This window comes from Leucopleurus acutus (assembly GCF_964270905.1).
Source record: "Leucopleurus acutus genome assembly, chromosome: X".
NCBI classification, from domain to species: domain Eukaryota; kingdom Metazoa; phylum Chordata; class Mammalia; order Artiodactyla; family Delphinidae; genus Leucopleurus; species Leucopleurus acutus.
Genome location: NC_139148.1, coordinates 87868047 through 87892776, shown reverse-complemented (window position 1 = coordinate 87892776; position 24730 = coordinate 87868047). Strand labels below are relative to the sequence as shown.

The window sequence follows — 24730 nt, the reverse complement described above, 5'->3', positions numbered from 1 at the left end:
GGTAGGGTGGACCGGCCAGTTGGAAGGACTACGTCTGGCAGACGCAACCAGACCTTGCCTCTCAATCATCCTTGCAGCACACTGTTCTATCCCAGCTGCTGCGAGGAAGGTTAAGAAGGAGCCAGACCAAAGTTATCTAATGATTTTCCTCCCTCTGGTGGCTCCTACTGGGACTGCAAAAACACAGATTCATAAAGGGATTTATTTTTTAATTGTGGGAAAAAAATCATAAAGGGATTTTAAGAGGATGTCTAGTTTATCTTCTTGTTTTATGCCTGACTTGTACTTAAATTCCCAGACTCCTCCAATCAGTAATCCCCTGTCCCTGAGATTTACCTGAGGAAAGATGGATTAGTACCCCTGAGAATTTCCCTTTTACTGCTTGTCTATTTCTACCCCCAGTAGGGATTCTTATCTATTGTAGAAATTATACATACATGACTCCCAAATAATCACATCAAGGCTTTGTTGTTATAGGATCATGGGAAATTGATCCAAAGGACCTGACCTTCTTGAAGGAGCTGGGGACTGGACAATTTGGAGTAGTGAAGTATGGGAAATGGAGGGGCCAGTATGACGTGGCCGTCAAGATGATCAAAGAAGGCTCCATGTCTGAGGATGAGTTCATTGAAGAAGCCAAAGTCATGATGTGAGTTACAGTCCAAACTCAACTCTCCATCCAGTCTAGGAATTACCAGGATGGTTCCCACTGGGTTTTAAGGTGATTTATAGTAAGAGAGATTTGGGACCATGGCCTGAGGTCAAAATTTGATTGGTGGGAGTAACTGCTAAGGTAGTCATTTCTCTTAGATATTGGTGGAGAGTAGTATTGATCATAGGCGTGTACCATCTCAGTAGCATTTGGGGGTAAATGTAGAAAATGAGACTTTCAAAAGGAAGACATTCTGATGTAGCCTTAGTGTTCATTCAGCCCTGGGCTTGTTTCCTGTTCTACTGATGGACTCGAAATCCTGGCTCACCCTCATATATTAGGCACTTCTGGAGTTTAGGGTAGGAAGGAGGAGCATCAACTTGTTATTTTGGTCCCTAATCTGACACTCTACTCCCAGGCCAACTCCTTTCCTCCTCAGCTCCTTTCTGAATAGTATTCAGAGCCAGAAAGGGAGGACTGGTTCATTGCCTTTCCTGTAGGAATCTGTCCCATGAGAAACTGGTGCAGTTGTACGGCGTCTGCACTAAACAGCGCCCCATCTTCATCATCACTGAGTACATGGCCAATGGCTGCCTCCTGAACTACCTGAGGGAGATGCGCCACCGCTTCCAGACTCAGCAGCTGCTGGAGATGTGCAAGGATGTCTGTGAAGCCATGGAATACCTGGAGTCAAAGCAGTTCCTCCACCGAGACCTGGTAGGACCTCAGAAGGATTGGCCTGGGTCCAAGGGCTGAGGGGGTGGAAGTAGCAAAGGAAGACCTATCACACATGGCTGAAGAGGGTGGCTGGAGCCATCATTTCAGTTTTATCTAGAAAACACTATAAGTTTGGTGAGCCTCTTCCCCAGTGGTCAGCCAGTCAAAGATCTCTGGCCTCAACACCACAGGTTCTGTCATGGTGGGAGCTAGAGCACTCACTCCCAGCCCACTACCATGACAAGTAAATGGTGGGGTCCTTCAGGGGCAGAAGGGCAGCCCTGCTTCCTGATGGGACTGCTCTTAGCACAGAAGCATCATTTTGGTTATATCAGAGTCACAAACTGGGGGTCTGTTGGTACATTTGTTTTTTTTTAATGTTATATATTAGTTAGCAAACACTTAAAAACATTTCACATTAAATAACTGAATTTCCAGCTTCTCTTGAAAATCTAGACCGTCTTGTAACACCAGGCCCACATTCTCATAGGCCATGCTAACAGTTGGCTGGAGCTGACACCTATGAAAATGTGGGCCTGGTGTTATAATATGGTCTAACTGATTACAGGAAAGTGGCTGGCCTCCTTTAGACCAGACACTTTCCTGACACCTCCACCCACCCACTTCACTCTGTCACTTCACCTGCCTGGCCTCTGGAGGCATCCGAGTTTGGGCCCCTGTTTATTTCAGCCAGGCCAAGGCTCAAATCGCCTTAGTCCCACTGGTAGAAAAGCAGAAAACAAAACACACTTGCCTTCTGTTCTCCCTTAACTCTCAGCATTTCAATGCAGGAAGGGTTGTCGCGGAATTGTCAATGTGAGTGAAATCATTCTGCAAGTCCTCAGTGCTTTACTTATGACTACGGGGGTTGCTCTATATGTGGTGGAAGTGCATCAAAATTTCTCAGTGGCATCAACTGACTCCTGTTAGGTGGGAAGGTGTCTCTATGTGAAGATGAGGCTTCCCTGGCTTCACTCCCTTGGTGGGCAGAAGTTTTGTGCCTTTAACCTCTGTGCCAGGGACAGAGTCTCACTGGTATGTGTTGCACTGCAGGCGGCCCGAAACTGTTTGGTAAACGATCAAGGAGTTGTTAAAGTATCTGACTTCGGCCTGTCCAGGTGAGTGTGCCTTTTTCATTTTTCCCTCTAAAAGTAAAAATGGCACGGTACAAACATGAGGTGACACTGTAATTTTTAATCCTCTCCCTTTTCCCCCTAATTCTAGTCTTTTCCACCATCTTTCTATACCTTTTCTTTCTCTGAATGGTTTAAGTCACTTTCCACCTCTTGTTTTATTGTTATATCCCTCTCTTCTCCTTTCTCCTTTGCTCTTTTTTTAAAAGCTAATTTCTCCAATACTTTATGTTGATCTGTTAATCCTGTTGACTTTACTCCATGTCTCATTCTTTCCTAATCAGTCTAATTCCCACTGACAACTGCAGAATAGAAGGAAGGGAAGGATGAGAAAAGAGAAAGGAAAGAAGGCTAGAGAAGAGGAAGGGAGTACCTATTAGATCTTATTTCACTTCATCCTTGCTGTAACCATATTGTCAACCAGGAAAGCTAAATCAGATATGAAAACAGGAATCTGTTAGAAATAACATTTGTAAAAGATACTGGTTGGCCTGTAGGCGTATATTTGTGCAACTCTTGTGGCTGTGCCAAGAAAATTTAAGCAAATATCAAGCTCTCCAAATTCTAACAGTAACAAGTCCTGAATCCTTTGCAGGTATGTTCTGGATGATGAATACACAAGCTCAGTAGGCTCCAAATTTCCAGTCCGGTGGTCTCCACCAGAAGTTCTTATGTATAGCAAGTTCAGCAGCAAATCTGACATTTGGGCTTTTGGTGAGTGGATAAGATCACATGGATTATACAGCTCAAAGGAAAAGGAATGCAATGGAGGAAATTCACACTCTGTAACCTGCACAGAGAGACTGTTATTTGTTCTTGTTTTCATTCATCTAATTCTTAGGGAGTCAGGCACCACAGAGGTTTCTGGGGATTAAAAACAGTAAACTAGACATGATCCCTGCCTTCTTAGAACTTAGAATATATTGAGGGAAACAAACAATTCATTCAGTATGCCACAGCTTCTGAATACTGATTATGTACCAGGGACTCTGCCAGATCCTATAACTATAAAGACAAATAAGATGCTGTCTCTCTCCTAAAGGACTAATAGTCAAGGGCAACCCTGATAACCCTCCAGTGTACTCAGTACTATAGCAGAAGTTTGAACAAAATGAAAAAAAGCACAGAGGGGGAAACCAGATTGTAATGTTTGAGGTTGATTTAGGAAGACTAGGATCCCTACTACCCAGAAACAACACATTTTTTTTTCATTTTCTAGGGGTGCTGATGTGGGAAATTTACTCTCTGGGGAAGATGCCATATGAAAGATTTACTAACAGTGAAACAGCTGAACACATTGCCCAAGGCCTACGTCTCTACCGGCCTCATCTTGCTTCCGAGAGGGTATATACCATAATGTACAGCTGCTGGCATGAGGTAAGTGTTTTATTGGGACCTCAAATTATTTCCTTGAACCTACTTTCCCATTTAGCTGGCCAAGCACCCCAGCCCCACTCTCCTGGGCCACATAGCAGCTGGGCACAGACAGACAGCTGTGCACATTCTTGGATCCTGGCCTACATCCCAATCATTTCATGGCCAGAAGGTTTTCCAGGCCCATTCCAATTCTCACTAGAGTATCATTAGCAGACCCCAATACCAACTTGGCTTTAGGGAGAGGGGTGTTGTAGGGCCATGTCACCTAGCATAAGCAGGCAGCCAAAGGCACTCAGACAAGTGTATGGACATTAAAAAAGAAAAGTCATTAAAATCTGTGTTCATTCCTTTGGGAGTCATTTCTTCTACTTTACTAACTGCACAACTTTTCTGGCTGTGGTCCTAAATGAGATTTTTTTTTAAAACCCTAAGGCCTGAAAGGAAACTAAAATGGGTAGTGCTCATGTTTTTTTTTTTAAATACAGTGCATTACGGGATATGTGGGTAGATGTGGTATTTTGAAAATAAACAGCCTGTCCCACTATTAAAATGCTTTGCTGCTCTCACCTTGGGTTCTTCCAGGGGTGCCTTCTCCACTTTCAGTAGATCCTTGGCAACCTTAATTTGGCAACCTAAATGTCTAGTAGGAAATAAGTGCTCAGCTCTTAGTTCTGCCCCACTAGAAACAGGGAAAGACAGACAGTGTCCAACAAGCATATATGTGAACCTGGAGCCATCTCTGCGGGGTGAAAAGTGGGCATTTGGATCAGAACATGGCTCCTTTCCCTTAACACATCACTGAGGTCACAAAGAAAGTTTGGAGAAAGGGAAAACCCCTAGGAGCCATTTCCCTTCTCTCTCCCATGCCAAGCAGGATTAAGGGTGATTGACTATGCTCCCTCCCAACTAGGACATCCTCACTCTGCTAGTCAAGTATTTCAGACAGGCACTTTCTCCACAGCCTGTTTAAAGCAGTAGTCATGAAACTGGATTCACATCAGAATCCCTGGGAAATTCTTGAAACTGCAGATGACTGGGCCTTATTTCCAGAGATTCTGATTAGGTATGTCTAGAGTGGGACTTGGGTATGTCTTTTTAAACTTCCCAGGAAATTCTGATACTCAGCTAGGTTTGAAAATTCAAAGGAACAAGAAATTGATGACTTTTTGGTTCTGATGGATTGAGACCTTTCTTGCATGAATATGCCCTGAGTCACTAAATACCTCAGGGGCTTATGGACCAATGGCTATCACAGAGGGCCTTAGTCTGGAGGCCAGATGGTGGTAATAAGAGGTCCCAGGTGCTTAGGATCCCTACCCAGTGATGCAGCCCATGGTCTTGAAATGTTAATTCTTTTGTTAACTTTGGCTACAGGATGGTAAAAACAAGTGTTTGAAACCAAACTAAAAATTATCACAGCTTATAGGATTTCAGCTCTGTCAACCACTTAAACTTCTTTGGTTGCCACTTGAGGTTCCAAAATAAGAATGCATTGGTGCACAATTATGTAATGAATTTTGCCCTTAGTTTTAATCAGTGTTTGTCAGTGGAATTTTCACATTGTCCTCACCACATTAACCACCCGAATTACTAAAGATTTAAAGTGCACAAGGACTTTATGGAGCACTTCTATTTCTCCCCCCACCCCTTTTTTTCTTTTGGTAATCCACAGGGTATGCTACTGGGCATATAGCATAAACTTCATAAACATTTGCTGTTTACTCACTGTGCTTCCCTTGAATTTTGGACTCTAGTCCACTGTAACACTCTATTTTTTCTTTGGTTTTAGAAAGCAGATGAACGTCCCACCTTCAAAATTCTTCTGAGCAACATTCTAGATGTCATGGATGAAGAATCCTGAGCTCACCAATAAGCTTCTTGGTTCTACTCCTCTACTCCACAAGCCCCAATTTCACTTTCTTTGAGGAAATCCCAGGCTTACAGGCCCTGGAGCCTTTGTGCTCTTGCTGAATACACAAAGGCCCCTCTCCACATCTAGGAATGCCTTTCTATCTCTTCCCTTGGATAGTACCTTCCGAGCAAAGGCCAAGGAATTATTGTGCCTGGTATTTTCCCCCAGAGAGGAAATTTCCCAAGAGTATTAAAACAGACTGAATTTGGGATGGAAACATTTTTGGGGAGGGAGGGAATGTAAATAGCCTCACAGTGGGTCCAACTGCTCTTTGGGTAGGCAATAGAGCTTGCGGGGAGGGAGGGAGAATTTGGCAGGAATAAAATGGTGTCATAAAAATGGGATGGGAGGGTGTTTTGATAAAATAAAATTACTGGAAAGCATGAAAGTTTCTTGCTTTTTCGATTAATCATGCAGCCTCTCTGAAGCGCCCTATAAAACTGCTGTGTGGCACTCGTCTGTCATATTCCTACTTGGAGAACTCCACAGGATTCTCCGCATTTAACCCCTCTGGCTCTTGGAAAATTCTGCTTCTGAATCAGAGACAGTGATCACAAACCAAAGCACACTGCCTGACACTCGGTAGGCATTAGATACTATTGGAATGAATCTGACAGTTGGAGACAAATTCTGCCAGATCCTCTTTCCCCTACCTCAGGCGGGGTAAACTCCATTAAAGAACTACAGCCAGGGGCCCAGGACAGCTAAGTGACGGGCCCAGCAGTCCGGGCCGAGCACTAGCTTGGCAGTGGGGAAAGCGCGGGTCAATTTGGAAGCCGGCAGGGGCGGGGCTGTTGGGCCGGCCAGGAACGGGCCACATGGTCTGAAGTAACTTCCTTTTTTTACCTTCTTTCTTTCTTGTCTTTTTGAAATAAGGTCTCAACAGCGCCACGGCGCTGGGCGACGAGTCCTGTGACCTCAGGGGTCAGTTGTGGCGCCGCCGCGGGGTCGCGCGCGGGAAGGCGCGAGGCGCGCGGGCGGCTGGGAGGAGCGCCCAGAGCGGGGGGCGGGCCCGCGCGTAGGGCCGCGCGCCGGCGCAGTGCGCTCCCCGCGCAGTCCCGGAGGCAGTGGATTGTGGTTCCGGTTCCGCCGCGGAGACACGTGAAGGTCGGTGAGTTGGTGCGGAGTTTGTCTCGGCACGCGTGGCCGCGCTGGGATGGAGTCCTCCTCGTCTTCCTCCGCAGCGGGTTTGGGCTCGGTCGACCCGCAGCTGCAGCATTTCATCGAGGTGGAGACTCAGAAGCAGCGCTTCCAGCAGCTGGTGCACCAGATGACGGAACTTTGTTGGGTGAGGAGCCTGGGGCTGGGACCTGGCCACTGTACCTACTTTCCTGCCCTTGCCTCGCGCAACTCGCCACGACGCCTGGGATTCGGGGAAGGGAGAGGACCCAGCAGCATCCCTTGGTTTCCTTAGGTTCCTCAGGTCGAGCCGGAAGGGAAAAAGAGTGACTCCGCTTCTCAGAGGGCTGTCACGCCGGACCTCGGCTTTGTTAGTGCAGAGGATTGGAGATCATAGAAGACTTATGCCGTTGTCCCAACCAGTACTTTAGGCACCTAAGGTTGAAGCTGCCAGTGCTGGTCACCAAGACTGATGAGAGCCCCAAGTACTGGGATTTCATTTTTGGCACCCTGAGTCCCAGAGAATCAGTGAATCTCCTGTCCCTGCACTCTTCAGAGTTTGCCTTGATTACTCAGTTGCTCTAAGCGTCCCTCCTGAGAAGTGAGTGGCTCTAGCCCACTAACTATAAAAGTGGGGTAATCTCTATCAACATACACACTTTTTTGCCTTCTTGTTGGATTGTTGTGTAATACCAAGCCGTTTCAGGTCTGAAGGTTGAGGAATTGAGTATGCCCAGTGAGGGGACTTTGGCAAAAGGGTAGAAGGCATTTATTTGCAGCTTGGGATCAAAGTGTTCTCTGGCAGCCAAAGACAGCATAACTGCCCTGCCTTGACATACAAAATTCACAGAATTCAGAGGCCAGGGATAATTTTCCTTGGAAGTGGAGAGTCTGAGGCTTGTGTACACAACAGAGAATAATGAACGAAATTCATTTGAACCATAAACTTATGGTATTGCTGGACTCTGACCCTTAAAAAATGCTTACTAAACTCCTGTCTGCCTTGAACCAGAGTGCTTTGATTCTTTTTAAAAATCTGATTCATTACGTTTGGACCAGCAGGTGGTGTGGTTAAGGACTCCTTTAAGAATCTGAAAGTTGTGGGCCCTTTAGGAAAATTCATACAATTTTCCATTCATCTTGAGAGAGGATTCAAGAGCCTCTGGCTTACGTAGACGTTAAAGAATCTACAGTCATAGATATTCTTTTTTCCTTTGGTAGGTTTTAGTGTGTCTTAAAGGCATTTAATGCAAGCAGCATTGTAGAGTTCTAACCAAATTCAGCGAAGGGTTAACTTCCCTTGTATTTTGCTACCTATCTTGCTTTGTAACATCTCAGCTCCACCATTTTCTGGCCCCATGACTTAGGACAAAGTATCTCTGTGCCACAACTTCCGTCTTTGTAAAATGAAGATTAATAATAGTATCTATTCCATAGGGTGGTTGTGAGAATTTAATGTAAGGCTGTAGAAAATTGCCACAAAGTAAGCTGCCAAATGTGAACTATTATTAACATATCAGATACTGTTTTTAGGTGAAGTTTTTCCTCTAAGCAACAAGAAGCTCCCCTTCCTTTTTTTGCCAAGTTCCCTTTGTGATTCTGTATCTTGTCCTGAGCAGGAAAAGTGCATGGACAAGCCTGGGCCAAAGTTGGACAGTCGGGCTGAGGCCTGTTTTGTGAACTGCGTTGAGCGCTTCATTGATACAAGCCAATTCATCTTGAATCGACTGGAACAGACCCAGAAATCCAAGCCAGTCTTCTCAGAAAGCCTTTCTGACTGACCTGAGTATTACCTCTTTGGAAAAGGAAGGTAGTTCAAGAAATGAAGAGCAGTTGATGGGATGGTTGAAGAAAAGGCTGTGGGGGGATCGGCTCCCACCTTTGTCACTCTTGGGACATCCTGTCATCTGAGAATGAACAAAGACCAATTTTTGTGTGTGGGGGTGGTTTGAGGGTCAAATATGTTTGGGGTTGTGTTTTTTAATGCTAATCTTGGGAGAACAATTGACAGATGAATGGAAAACTCTACTAGATGTATATTACTGTATGTGGGACGATGCTTTCCTCATAGTCCCATTAACTGCTTCCTACAATTTTAATAGTGGAACTGCTCTATAATTTGATAGTGGGACCACATAGGTAATAATCTGTTATTTGTGTGGATTCCTTTCAGATTTCTGGAGAGATCGATATACATCTTTGTGTCTCTCAGAAAGGGCAGCAGTGGGGGAAAGAGTAACTTGGTACTTGACTGTAGGCCTCCTTATCTAATGTTTGATTATCAGTGCTGGAAAAAAAATGTATGGATTATTCATACAGTACATTTCACCTTTCTAGGTTATCTCCCTCCCTTATACTGTGATTCACTTAAATATCTATATGTAAAGTACAGTCTTGAGCTAGTACAGGTAGCCTGAGAGTCTAGAGGCCTTTAGTTAAAGGAATCTAGCCAGCGAACATAATTCTCACACTAAACTGCCACAAGGAACAAGTTAACTTACCCTGTATGTCAGAGTCCAAAAACATTTAAAGATGTGCCTAAATGAAAAAATAAGTTATAAAGATTTAGGCCAGTCAAAAACTAACAGCAGTTTCAGGTAGAGGTGCATGCCTAATGTAAATCAGCATAGTTTCCATTTACTGCGTTCTTTTAATCACTGAAATAAAAGCTTCTACAAGATTCAAGTCTGATTGAGAAGGCTTTCTATTCTGGTTATCACCTACACCCAGGAGAGATTTGGTGTGGGCTGGTTCCAAGGCTGAAATGTAGTCAGCCTGGGTACCTGTTCTGTGAAAATTATGGTACAGTATTCCAGGGACTGCTGACCTTTTTGTTAGAAAAGAGAACCTAGAGATGAGATGGAGAGGGAAGGAATTCAGTGCTGATGGTTAGTTCCCTGAGTGTAGTAGAAGAGATTATAGTGACTGGATTCCCCTCCTCTTACTTCAGATCCTAGTGGACTGGAGTATAGACCTAAAGTGGAATTACTTGTTGGGAGCCTCTAGTGCAAACCCATGAAAGTTGAGAAATACACATTTCTAGAAGCCTCAAGTCCCTGTTTAACTTCCCACCATATAGGCATTACAAGGAAATTTTTAAAACTCCTGATGAAAACACAATTCACCAAACATTTAAGTACCTACTCTGCCGGACACTGTTTTTGGTGCCAGGATTTCAGCAGTGCACAGAAACAGTCCCTGCCTGTGTGGAGCTTCTGTTTTAGTACGGGGAGACAGGCAACAAACACATCCATATGTCAATATAATGAGTGCCGAGGAGAAGAAGCAGAGTAAGGGTGTCAGGGAAAGTTTGTGGGGCATTGTTATTTTAGCTAAAGATGATTGGAGAAGGTCTCTTTGGGGAGGTGGCATTTCAGCAGAGACCTGAAAGAACTAAGTGACCAAGTCATGTAGGTATCTGAAAGAAGAATGTTTCAGGTAGGGGTGACACAAAGTCCAAAGGCCCTAAGGTGGAACTGCATGCTGTGACACCAGTGTAGAAGAAAAGTCGAAGGTCAGTATGGCTGGAGTAAAATGAGTAGGAGAATAGTAAGAAATATGGTCAGAGACAGATGGGGGGATGGTGGGTGGGGATGTGCTGATCATGTAGGGCGTTATAGGCCATTGTGAGGACTTGGCTTTTACCAAGCAAGATGGGGAGCCATTTGAGGGTTTTTAGCAGACAGTGATGTGATATGACATGATATAACTTAAGTTTTAGCAGTGCCTGGCTGCTGTTTGGATAACATGTACATGGTAAAGAAGTAGTAGTAGAAGCATCAGGGTAGTAGGAATAATGGCATTCGAAGTCCAGGAGAAATCAGGCTTTTAGGATGAGTATCTGGTGTATACCTTGTGTCTATATGTCCATGTTGATTCCCGCCCCCCCTATAAAATTTAAGAGTTCATGTAACACCTCAAGTCATAGAGGAAGGATCCTTTAGTCTTTTCCATATTCTTACTTATTCCTTTTTATTATATATTACTTATTATATTTTTTACTGTATCATTATTTCTTATTCTTCATTACCTGTTAAAGTATTCTCATTACCTTTAGACACAAACTGATATGTCTGTTTTACAAAGTATTATTGCTTGCTTAGCTAACGTACATAATAAGAAAGAGGATCTGTCAGATTCATGTAATACGCTTGAGCACCAAGTATATTTTCGACTCTACTAGACACAGGACAAGGGGAATGAAAAGGTAGACCATTTGCCTGCATCCCCTTGGAGGTTACGTACCAGAGCAACAATTTGAGCTCGTTTGTTTTGTCAGCCTAAGAAATTTATTTTCAGAACCTTGATAGAAAGGGTACTGTCAGCCCTAATGACATTCAAAGTCCTCATTTCAAATATTCAGGGTAGAAAATTCAAGACTCAATATAAAACGAAAGGATTGGATTAGCAGACTCTTCCTGAAATGAAAAGAAGCCTAAGATATAAAATATAAATACAAAGCTGCTCTGGTGGTGGAGGTGTCTGGAGGCCTGCTTGCTATTGTCTCCTGCCCATCCCTATGCACCACCTCCCCTGGTTCCTAAGGCACTGTCTCAGGACCTCTAGGGTTTATGCAAGCATACTGTGAAAACTGGAACCAGACTATCCCTAAGGCCCCCGCCCATGAATGAACATTAGGGGTAACGCATACAAGGAAATCAAGAACTTGATATTTATTTATGCTAACAAATCTCCAAGAGGAGTGTGAATTAAAAAACATAAGTCAATAAACCCCATGTAAAATAGCCTTTACATGGAAAACAATTGATGGTCCTTTTTAAACCAATTTTTCCTTGTATCAATACCTTAGTACAAAATTTTGGCCTAGGGAGATTTTAGCTCAGAGTCCTCATGCTCCCTCTCAGCCTCATTTTTTTGTTTTTGGCATCTTCTGGACTCAAAAGAGGTTGATAGAGAAAAGTCTGGTAACCTTCATTTTCATTCCATGGAGGAGTAAGGGTATTGTTTACATTTATTGATCTTAAGTTAAATGACAGTAGGTATGGACCAAAAGGGATATCTCAAAAGCTATAGAGGAAAAATGGCCAAGAGCTATGGAAAGGAAACCACAGGAGGTACCACTAAAATTGTTGAGGGCCATATGCTGCCATTTCTTGAAAAGAATGGCAGAGCAGGTCATGACAGCAGTAGGGAAAAGGAAATACTACATGGGAATGACTGCATAAGTACTGAAAATATCCAAGGCCCTGTTCAGATAGTTTATCTGAATGCTTACACAAATCACAAGGCAAATCAAGAGTATCCAGCCCAGGGCTGGTTTTGTGATTGGCTTCCCTAAAACAGCTGCTCAAGGCAGTGTCCAAACTTGATACCTGACACAGAACGTGAGCCAACAGAAGAGCAGATGAGAATATACACCCGAGGTTACTGTGGTCATCCCAAGGTCCCACTATGAAGACAAGTAAGTGGAACTGATCACAATACACAGGGCAAAAAAGATGAATCCTGCAATAAAAGAATTGAATTACTATTTTTAGCGCTCATATAAGAAATGCTAAAGCTATTTGACAATTAAATCATTACATTCTTAACACCTTAACAAGTGAGCAGCATTTGAGCAATTAGCTGTTTAATCTATGAATTAAAAGTTGTGCATCTAAAGCTATGTCTTGGAAAAATCCCTCAAAAAGGCAAAGCCTATACAATATAATTGTGCTACACAGAAATACATAGAAGGGATAATTAGGATATGGCAAACCAGGATTCAGAGGTACTGACCAGGAATTCCAGATGAGCAAATGGGCCAACAGAATTTTGAGATGTATCTGCAATATAATAATAATAGCTATGCTTTATTGAGGGTATGCATACTGCTTGCCACACAATGTACTAAGTATTTTACATTGGATCATCTTTAAAAATTAACAATTCTGTGTGAGAGGAGCTATTATATTCATTTTACAGATGGATAAGCTGAAGCTCGGAGAAATTATTCAAGGTTACACAGCTAATAAGTTATAGGAATAGGATTTGAGCCCAGGCAGTTTGACTCCAGAGCTCATGGGCTGAAATACTATACTAAACTGCCTCCTAAAGTGTTTAAAGATAGGAAGTAATGTTACTCTAGAAGGTGGGGCCAGAATGATGGGAACATTTCATTCTAGAGATGCCATCGTAGAGTGGAAAGAACCGGAGTTTTAGAGTTAGGCAGAACTGGGTTCAAATCTTGACTCGGCCAGTACCTGCGTGACATTAGGGAAGTCACTTAACCTCTGATCCTCAGTTTCTTTATAAAAAACTTAGATGGTAATGCCTGCCTCACAGGGTTGAAAAATGAGAGTGCATGTAAAGTGCTTGGCACACTGTAGGTACTTTAATGTAGCTATCATTTATTATTATTTTTCAGAACTGAGCATCTTTGATCATCCTGGCAGAGTTGTTGTCTGGGAGAACAAGAAAAAAGCAAGAAGTCACTTCATGAAGCTAACTAGTTGATAAAGTGGCAGAGCTAAAGGAGCATGTAATGTTAAGAAGTTTGAGTTTTATGTTGCAATCAATGGATAGCTGTTGGAGAATTTTAAAGTGGAATAATATAATATTTGTACTTGTTTCATGACAAAAGTACTACCTGCATGTTTTAAAACTTTCAAACAATATAGAATTGCTTACGATAAATGAAAGTCCTCCCCTTACCCTCATATATGCATTTAGAAAGATCATTTTCACAGCTATATGGTAGTTGATTAAGACTAGGAGAATAGTAAGGGTATTTTGTTAGTTCAGGCAAGAGACTGTGGAGGATTGAATTCAGACAGTGGAAGTGGGGATGGACAGGAGGGGACATGTTAGGAATATGAGGGAGCTGTGAGAGAAATCTGGAGTAAAATGGAGAGGGAGTAAGACATTATAGGGAAAGAGGTAGGGGATAGAATAATGTGCCAGTGAGACCATGCCTTGGGACTCAAAGGGCAGCAGAAGTGACTGGGAAGAGAGGGAGATAACACAACTGATAACGTTGAACAGGCTTCAGAGAGGAAGTTACACAAATGGCCATCCCCATGGGTAACCCCTGGAATTTATTGCTGCCCTCCAATTTGAGGAACATAAGCATATCACCAAAGTCAAAAGATTACTCACAATGTTCTATAAACTTTTCTAACTTTGTTTCTAACTTTTCATGGGAAAAGTTAGAAACAAGCCAAGAGGAAAAAAAAGATAAAATATTATTTGAGTTTTAACACTGTATTCTGATGAAGCAAGGAGGAATGAGTAGAAAGACAAAAAGGAAAAAAAGTGGGGAGGCAGGGAGTCAGCAGTACAGTCATCCCTACAGGGGGATTGGTTCCAGGACATCCCCCCCACCCCTGCAGATACCAAAATATGCAGGTGCTTGAGTCCCTTATATAAAATGTAGTATTTGCATATAACTTACATCCTGCTGTATGTATATTTTAAATCACCTCTAGATTACATATAATGCCCAATACAATATAATGTAAGTGCCATGTAAATAGTTGCCAGAGTTCAGGAAATTAAAAGTTTTGCTCTTTGGAACTTTCTGGATTTTCTTCCAAATATTTTCAATATGCGGTTGGTTAAATCCACAGATGTGGAACCTGTGGATACAGAGGGCCTACTGTATTTGTTAAACTGTCCTTCAGACCTATAGTTATTTCCTTAAAGCTTAAACCATTTGCTACATAACATGACTGACCTGTATATTAAACCAGTATTGTTCAAATTAAAAATCTCAGGTGGTCATGATATTGCTAGATGTACCTTGTCACTACAAAGGAAACATCAACACGGCTTAGTTGCAACAGCTATCCATCATTATGTGGCAGCATACACCACCAGGTTGAAAGAGCTGATCCCCATTTTTCAAGCATTTTCTTTTTTTTCTTTCCCTTAGGCAGGTCCCAGGGATGCTTTATTTTCTTCTTTTCTTGAAGCTGCCAACACTTTGAGGTTCTTCCCAGCAGATTAACTATAATTCCTAATCACTCCATTCTCCACAAGACAAACATATAGGCTCTTAGCATAGTAAGGGTTTTGCTTTGAATCACCATGGGAGAATAGACATGGGACAACATGCAGAATAAATACAGGGAAGTTACAAAGGTTACAGAATTTTACAAATTTCTAACAATCAACTCTGATTCATATTCCCTTCCTTACTGATACAGTGATTACCAAGATCTCCTTCGGTCTTTATTCTTTAGTGGGCTTTCAGCTTCCCCACTTCACACAAAACTCAGAAGTGAAAAAAGAAAGGGTTATTAATTTTGTCTACATAAAAAATTATGAACAGCAAAAACTTCCATAAGCAAAGTTAAAAGAAAAACAAATGGGGAACAAATATTTGGAACTTTTCTACAAAGGACCTAATTTACTTCTTATATAAAGGGCTCCTACAAGTCAATAATAAAAGAACAGTCACTCGATAGATGGGCAAAGGATATAAGGAGACAGCACAAAGAAATAGAAATGCAAATGTCTCTTGAACATATGAAAAGATGTTTATATTTAAGAGAAATTTTTAAAACCTGCACTGAGATATCATCTTTGTGGGTGCAAGGAAGCAGGTACTCTTTACTGGTCAGAATGTAAATTGGTACCACCTCCATGGACAGCAGTTTAGCAATATCTACCAAATTGATAGATGTATAAACCTATTCCAGAAATCTGACTTCTAGAAACTCATCCTGCAGATATACTCACATGTACAAAATGAGGAACCTCTTTATATGCTGATATGGAATGAGCTCCAATACATATTAAATTAAATTAAAACAGCAGTATTTAAGACACAATATGCTACCATTTGTGCAAAAGGGGGGGATTAAAATACATGTACACATTTGCTTGAATAAGCATAAATTATCTCTTGAAGGATATTGTTAACATTGATTGCAGGGAGAGGAACTGGGTGGTTAGAGAGTAGGAGTGAGAGGAAGACTTTTTACTATATATCTTTTCTCTATGCCTTTTGAATTTTGAATCATGTGACTATATTACTTATCCAAAAATTAATATTATTTTTTGGAAGAAAAATCAAACTCTCATTTTTATATATTCTTGTACCCAGTAGTTTGTAGATCCTCTTGGATTTTTCTAGTAGAAAATAAAAAAAACATATCATCTATAACAACATTGCTTTTGTTTCTTTCTAAGCCTTACACTTTTTGGTTTGTTTTGCTTTATTCACGGGCTTCCAGTACAATAGTGAGTAGAAGCAGTGCTGGTCAGCATCCTTGTCATCTTCCTGACTCTTCTATTCGCTCTTCTAAAAAATTAATATTATGTTAAAAATAAAATTTCTCCCCACTTCAGAACTCTGAGCTCTGTACTAAGAAGCAGAGAGGTGATGGAAACCACTTCCAGGAATAAAAATCCTATATCTCAGCTACAGTAATTTCAGATGCCCACTAGTTGCAAATAGATTATTTATATATCTAAGGACCTCAAGTAGGGATGGGATAAGTGGGGGGTAGTGAGTAAGGCATTCACCTTGTGTGCAAAATTTAAGGGGATGCCAAAAAACTCAGTGATCAAGATAAATACTTTAATGCAATATTTTAAAAATCAAAATTAGTGCAAAAATTCATGATGAACAAAACGTCAAAATTTTAAATAAAGACAATGCCATACTGAGCCATACTGGAGTGTGAGGAAAAAGGAAAAATGTGGGCCCCATATATGTGTTTTTGTGTATTCTTGAATGGTTAATTTTTTTCCCGAACATTAAAGCAGTTGAAAAAATGTTGGAAAAATTGAAAAGTAGACACATTACAACTCACAGCATTAAGTTTAAATATTTTATCAACATTAAAAGCAGAATTAAATTTTACTTTCCTGCCTTTAATGGAAGCAAATTCATCAATAATATTTTCATTAAAACCAATAATAGTCTCATTAAATATTTTCTTAGGCCTAATAAGAATATATAGAATTTGGGGGAAGTGCTAGTAATCTAGTGGGATTTATATGCAATGTAGGGGCTTCCCTGGTGCAGTGGTTGGGAATCCGCCCGCCAGTGCAGGGGACACAGGTTCGAGCCCTGGTCGGGGAAGATCCCACATGCAGCAGAGCAACTGGGCCCGTGCACCACGACTGCTGAGCCTGCGCTCTGGAGCCCGCGAGCCACAACTGCTGAGCCCATGTGCCACAGCTACTGAAGCCCGCGTGCCTAGAGCCCATGCTCTGCAATAAGAGAAGCCACCGCAATGAGAAGCCTGCGCACAGCAACGAAGAGTAGCCCCCGCTTGCCGCAACTAGAGGAAACCCGCGCGCAGCACCAAGACCCAACGCAGCCAAAAATTTTTTAAAAATAAATTAAATAAATTTATAAAAATAAATAAATAAATAATACAAGGTGGATATTGGAGAATCTCTGGAAATAAGGATCACAAGGTAGACATGTACTATTTAGTTACGCCATGTTAAGGAGTTTAGATTTTATTTTGAAGGTGATGGTGAACCTCTAAAGTATTTCAAGCACATGTTTTAGGAAGATTACAATCACACCAGTGCCAAGGACTGAAAAAGGACAAGACTGGCAGTAGGTACCTGATAGATTTTTAAGTCAGAAATGTAATTCCAAGGTAGATAGGGTAAGTTTTTTTTTTTTTTCTTCCCGGACCGGGGCACGAACCCATGTCCCCTGCATCGGCAGGCGGACTCTCAACCACTGCGCCACCAGGGAAGCCCGCTAGGGTAAGTTTTGATGACTAAATAAGAGGAGCAAGGGACTTCCCTGGTGGTCCAGTGGTTAAGACTCCACGTAGGGGACGCGGGTTTGATCCCTGGTCGGGGAACTAAGATCCCACATGCCGCGCGGTGTGGCCAAAAAAAAAAAAAGAGGAGCAAAAGGGAAAAAATGAGGATGACCCACCATTCAAGATTCGCCCATTTACCACCTGTTGTGTATCCGTATTACACATTTGTTCTTGAAATGTGTGAAAGGAAATATATTACTCTCTCCTTTCTAAGAAGCATGCCAAGCACCTTTTATTTTTGTAGCTGAACTCACCAAAAAAGTTGAGGATCATTAATCTGGTCAATTTTCTCATATTACAAATGACCCATCCATAATATATATATATGACATATGTGAAATGTATCCTTCTCACCCTCACTATAGTCCTTTTCAACAAAGTTCTTTTCAAGAAACTGGCACAAAATCTGGTATTCTACCAAATATGCCAAGATTAGGATAAAAGAAAAAAAGCAGCAGGCCTCAGATAACTGGTAGGTTGACAGTTTTGTTTTCTTTTTTAGGCAAGCAGAAATATTTAAAGATGATGAAATAGGGCAGAAAAATCCATTTACATTCTTCCATGAAAGAAAGGAGGATGACCTTTTAAATAAGAATTTTTAAAATTGAAGTATAGTTGATTTACAATATTATACTAGTTTCAGGTGTACAGCACAGTGATTCAGTATTTTTACAGATTATACTCCATTAAAAGTTAGTACAAGATAAAGGCTGTAATTCCCTGTGTGGTACAATATATCCTTGTTACTTATCTATTTTATGCATAGTAGTTTGTATCTAACATCTAAGACAATGCTGCCTGCCATCCTAGGATTACTTACCTTTAAAAATAATCTTTGATATCCATTTTCAGTAATGCGGTGGCCAAAATAACCTGAAAGTCCAACCACATTACAAAACACTTGGAAATACAGAATAAAGTATAACATCCTTTTAAATGTATAGCTGAGTTTACAGGTAAGTAAAGGAAATCACTAGGGGTCGAAACACAAAGTGGAAAACCGAACACAAGAACATTTAGTGAATGTTGAAGTTTTAGCCGCTCTGATGGTGTGGTGCAAGTGGCTTGGTTATCTCACAAAGTAGGGTGCTTAGATTCTGATGCCCATGTAGAGGCAGGAGACAGAGCCTTGGGCCTAAGTAAGGCAGAGAATTGGAGCTGGGACACCTGTAGAAAGTTGGAACTTTCAAAGGACTACATCTTCAGTAAGGGTGAACTAGACAAAAAAATCCATTCACTAGTATCAAGAAACAACCTGGGATCTGGGAAGGTGGAAAAAAGTTCTTCCCACGAGGATTTGTATCCTCAAGCCTTCTTTCACATGGGTTTGAGATTCAAAATGTATACTTCTTGCAAAGTCCAAGAATCCTCCAGATCTAAAAATTAGCACAAAGTGGGTCCTAGCTGTTGATATCCCTCAGACTACTTGGCAGAAGCAACATAAAACAGCTCTAAAGGGACAAATCCTCCACAAGATCCCCACAGGTAAAGCTACACTGAACATGACTTACAATAAAAAATTATAAAACACATGAAGAAACACCCCACCATAAGCCAGTGTCTCAAGATACAACAGCAGGATTAGACCCCAAATCTTCAGATAATAGAATCATCTCATGCACACTGTAAAATAACTATGCTTAAGATTAAAGACATAAGTGAAACATGAGAAAAAAAGAAGACACTATTTGTTTTAAAGAGACCAAGTAGTTTTGAAAGATAATTCTAGAAATTAAAAAACACAGTTTTAATGTTAAAAACTCAATGGGTAGATTAAACCATAGATTGGGCACAGCTAAAAAGTGGTAAACTGGAATACATATACAAAATATAACACAGAGAGATAGATAAAGAATTTAAAATATGAAAGAGAGGTAAAGAGACATAGAGGACAAATTAAAAAAAAGTAATATTCAAAGAACTAATGGCTGAGAATGTTCCAGGACTGAAGAATTAGAGATGTGAATACTCAGATTCAGGAAGTATGAGTCCTGAGCAGGAAAAATACAAATTAAATTCACATTTAGACCATTTTGGTGTATCTTCAGAACATCAAAACAAATGATCATAATGATAATACTTAACATTTCCTGTGTGCCAGGATTGTTCTCAACACTTTACTCAAAAGATAATCATTTTAATATATTGGTATATTTTTCTTCCAGTCTTTTATCCATGCATGTTTATGTACATATACAAAAATTTCAAAGACAAATAAGAATAATACTACACATATAATTTTGTATTCTATTTTTTTACTCAACATCTTTCCATAAGCATTTTCCTATGTCATTAAGCAGCAGCAGCAGCAACAAAGGCACAAATAACAGCTAACATTTTAGTGTCGTGGTTATGAACATGGGTTTTGAAGTCAAACTTTCTGTGTTTGAATCCCAGCTCACCACTTACTAGCTGTGTGACCTTGGGTAAGTGACTCATCCTCTCTCTGGTCCCATTTTCTCATCTGTAAGAACCTACATCCTAGAGTTATTGCGAGTTACTATTAACTAAGCTATCTGCCAGGCACTGTGCTAGATGCATGAATAATCTCATTTAATCCTCACAAAATCCCTGTGGGTTAAAACTGTTATTGCACCTATTTTACAGATGAGAAAAGTGGGGCTTAGAAAGATTAAGTGATTTGCCCAAAATCACATAGCCAGTGATGGTGCTTCAACTTGAATTCAGATGTCTCCAAAACCTATACTCTTGATTGTCATGCTACACTCTTTCTTCTTCAATATATTTGAATGGCTTCATGCTATGTAGAGATCATAAAGCTCATCACAATATTCCCCAAATGTTGCACATTTAGATATTTTCCACTCATTTCCTATTACAAATAACCCAGTGAAGAACATCTTTGTCCATAAAATATTGTGTGAACTTCAGAAAAACCCCTTAGGGTAGTTATTCTGAAGTGGACTTAGACTAAGTATGAACATTTTAAGGCTCTTAACATAAGCTGGCAAACTGCTTTCCAGAACTTTGGTAGTTTATGAGAATAAGGTTAAATATGTTTTCATATATTGACCACCTATTTATATGCTTTGACCATGTTTCTTCAAAGACGTTCATTCTTCTAATTTGTTTGTATGCTAAATAGTTACATATTATGTTATGGTATATACATTTATGTTATATGTATATATTTACATGTTATATATAATATATATTAAGTTATATGTTTTATAGTTATATAGTATGGATATTAGCCAGTTTTATCATATAAATTTTTAATAAACTTTTTATTGTAGAATAGCTTTAGACTTTCAGAAAAGTTGTGAAGACAGTACAGAGTTTTCATATACTCCACATCCAGTTTCCTCTATTGTTACACCTTACATTAGTATGGTACAGTTGTCACAACTAATGAACCAATACATTATTAACTAAAGTTCATACTTTATTCAGGTTTCCTTATTTTTTTTTAACCTAATGTCCTTTATCATCCAGGATACCACAGTACATTTAGTCATCATGTCTTCTTAGGCTCCTTTTGCTATGGCTTTTTTTGCCTGTTAAACTTTTTTTTGCAAATCTTTTACTTCCAATTTATAATTTGCCTTTCTCATGTATGTGTTTTTTTTCTGATGCATATAAAAAGTAAATTGTATATTCAAATATATCAGTATTTTCTTCTGTGATATCTTCTCCTGTATTTATACTTAGGAAGTTCTTCCCCATATCAGATTGAGGAAAATGTTTACCTATATAATTTCTTATTGTTTCATACTTTCACTTTTATATTTATATCTAACTCACTAGTCCACATGGAATTTATTTTGGTATATGGTATGAAGGAGGCAGTCTAATTTACTTTTTCCCAAATAGTTACCATTTCTCTGAGCACCATCTCTTATAAATTCCTTTCTTTTCCCACTGATTTGTGATTCTCTATTACCTATTAAGGTTTGTTTCTGGGCTGTCTATTCTTTTCCACTGTTAGGATGACCAATCATCCCAGTTTGCTCAGGACCGTCTCAGTTTTAGCACCAAAAGTCCCATGTCCTGGGCAGCCCCTCAGTCCTGGGCAAACCCCCCATTGGATAGAGTGGTTGGTCAACATATCCACTGTCTTTTCTTGTGCCATTGCTATGCTGTCTTATTTACTGTTGCTTTATAATACATCTTCATATCTAATAGAGCAAGTACCCCTCACTGTTCTCTCCAAAAATTGATTGTTTCTCCTTCTAGATGAAATTCAGAGTATTTTACCAAATCCCAAAATAAAAATTCTAGTGGGATTGCATTACAGTTACAAATAATTTGAGGACAGACATTTTTGCAATATTGAGTCTTCTCATGCAATATGGAATGCCTCTTTCAAGTCTTCTTGCATGTTTCTTATCAAAGATTCAAAGTTGTTTTCATATAGGCCCTTACATACATTTCATTCCTAGGCAATCTAAAATTTTATACTGCTATATTAAATGGGATCCTTTTTCCTCCATTATATTTTCTAAATAATTTAAAAGATATTTTTATGTATATCCACTCAATTTTACCTAAATGCATAAATGTGAATTATACACATGCTTTATTTATTAATCACAGCCTTTTTTTTCTTTTGTTTTTTGCTTGGCTACCCCAACTCTTCTCCACTTCTACCCCTGCCACACATGTTAATAACCTAATATGTACCTTTCCCTTTTCCCCATACTTAGAGAAATCTATACAGATAGATATAGATAGATGATAGATGATAGATAGATAGATAGATAGATAGATAGGTAGATGATAGATGATAGATAGGTAAATATGTTTTCTGGTCATTGATTTTTTGTGTACTTTTATTTATTTTTAACATCTTGATTGGAGTATAATTGCTTTACAATGTTGTGTTAGTTGCTGCTGTATAACAAAGTGAATCAGCTATATGTATATGTATATCCCCATATCCCCTTCCTCCTGAGCCTCTCTCCCACCCTCCCTATCCTACCCTTCTAGGTGGTCACAAGGCATCGAGCTGATCTCCCTGTGCTATGCAGCAGTCACTGATTTTTTAAAATGGAGTCATATTATATACATCAGTAGATATTTCCAGATTGTTTACCATGACTATAATACTAAATATTTCTACCATCAATGTGTAAGAACACCTGTATGGGAAAAAGCACTCTTTCTCCTGTGTTTCTCCTTTACTCTCACACTACTACCACACAATATCTCTGACACCAGATGTGTGGTTTTTCCACACATCAAGCAATTCTCTGACACCAGATGGGTGTCCTACAATTCAATTCAGTCCTAACGCTATCTACTTAGCATCAGATCTCACAAATTAAGGGTTCAGTCCCACAAGACTCCCCCTACTTCAGACACAAGTTGAAAGTCCCAGCTTGTCACCTGTACTTCTCACTGACCAGCTAAAAATCGGGGTTCTGATGACCCCTCCTTGGGTTTAATATCGATAACTTTATGTTTACCAGTTTATGATAAAGGATATAATAAAGGATATGAATGTACAGCCAGATGAAGAGATACATAGGGCATGGTCCAGAAGGGCACTGAGCCCAGGGGCTTCTGTCCTCATGGATTTGGGATGCGGCACCCTCCCAAACTTCTAATCATGGTTTGGTCTTTCTGGTGATGAGTTCCCATCCTGAAGTTATTCAGGAGCCCACTAAGAGTTGCCTCATTAGAACAAAAGACATTCCTATTGCCCAGGAAATTACAGGGGCTTTAGGAGCTCTGTGTCAGCAACCAGGGGCAAAGACCAAATATTAGAACAAAAGATGCTACTGGTGCTCTTATCACTTAGGAAATTTACAAGGGTTTCAGGAGCTCTGTGCCAGGAACTGGGAACAGAGACCAATATATATATTTTTCTATTATTTCACAATATTCTTTTTCCCCCATATCCACCAGCAATAAATTTTTGCCGCTCATAAACCACCCAAATGTCCATCATAGGAGATTTGCTGGGTAAAATATGGCACACTGGAACAATGGAATACCATGCAGCTGTTAAAAGAAATTAGAAAGTTTCTATATACTGCTATGGAGTGATCTCCATTAAGTGAAAAAGCAAGGCGCACAACAGTATTATGAAAGAAAGTGGGAAAATAAGAACATATACATGCTTGTTTATGTTTTCAAAAATAAACAATGGAAGTATAAACTAAGAGCTAATAAAGATTGTTACCTCTAAGAAGAAGAAGGAACAGTCTATTGGGGGTCAGGAATGAAAGATAGACTGTCACTAGTTTTGACTTTGGAATCATGTAAATGTTTTTCACAATTACAATAAAAATTAAACAAAAAACTCCCTAACATTTGAAAACAAAATAAATACAACAAATTACATATATATCAGTTGTTGGCAGAGCAACACAGAATTATTCCACGTTTCTTTAAGGCACAGTAATTTGACTCAACTGGTGGGATAGACCCAAAAGAGAAAAAAAATCACAAAGAAATCAAATTACTTTCAATAACCGTATTTGTTAGCAATAGTACTGGAATTGTTATTTTAAAACTATAAGATATGTATTGTAGAATAGGGTAAATAAATAATTATGTTAATGTCATTAGCAACTGAGATTTCAGCATGAGAAAAGGGACACAAATATAAAATCAAAGTAGTTGAGAACAAATTCTATAATTTCAATTTTGAGCTGAAAATATCAGGATGAACTGATTTATTTTTCTCTTTCTAAAAATATACTTTTAATGTTTTTATAGTTGAATACATCTATCTCTTCTTTTATATAACTTCCAGATATATAGCCTTTATTAGAAAGATTTCTTCTGCCCCTGCACTGTACTCACAGTCTACCAGACTTTCCATGTTTACCATTTTACTTTTATATTAAGTATTAAACTATCTGGAATTTATTTTTCAAAAATGTATAAGATAAGAATACATTTTTATTTTCTTCCAAATGGATAGCCAATTGTGCCAGTATCAATTATCAAATAATCTATACTTTTCCCACTGAACTGAACTATTGTCTTGGTCATACATTAACTTTTCACATATCCTGGTGTCTCATTTTGGATTTACTTTTCTGTTACACTGATCTTTTTGTCTAATCTTATATTAATATTATGTTGATTTGATCACAATGGCTTAATA

The 24730-nt window shown here is 39.7% G+C and overlaps 2 protein-coding genes across 3 annotated transcripts in view; both read left to right on the top strand.

Moving 5' to 3' along the window:
- Positions 1-5740, top strand: part of BTK (Bruton tyrosine kinase) — a gene marked incomplete at its 3' end in the record, with an annotated part of 28033 nt that extends 22293 nt beyond the window's left edge. Inside the window, exons 14-19 of the mRNA XM_082865316.1 lie at positions 478-649; positions 1153-1369; positions 2423-2487; positions 3098-3216; positions 3722-3879; positions 5669-5740. Coding sequence (XP_082721442.1) covers positions 478-649; positions 1153-1369; positions 2423-2487; positions 3098-3216; positions 3722-3879; positions 5669-5740 — 803 coding nt within the window. The remainder of the gene's footprint in view (positions 1-477; positions 650-1152; positions 1370-2422; positions 2488-3097; positions 3217-3721; positions 3880-5668) is intronic.
- A 1157-nt stretch (positions 5741-6897) lies between these two features.
- On the top strand, positions 6898-14021 carry TIMM8A (translocase of inner mitochondrial membrane 8A). 2 transcript variants are annotated; one of them, XM_082864589.1, is made up of 3 exons: positions 6898-7079; positions 8530-8720; positions 13278-14021. In XM_082864589.1, the coding sequence occupies exons 1-2, from the start codon at positions 6948-6950 to the stop codon at positions 8689-8691; spliced, it is 294 nt and encodes a 97-aa protein (XP_082720715.1). In that variant the 5' UTR covers positions 6898-6947; the 3' UTR covers positions 8692-8720; positions 13278-14021. The 2 variants fall into 2 exon arrangements, with proteins under 2 accessions (XP_082720715.1, XP_082720714.1); XM_082864588.1 differs by lacking the exon at positions 13278-14021 and having other exon boundaries at positions 8530-9289.
- Positions 14022-24730: the final 10709 nt, after the last annotated feature.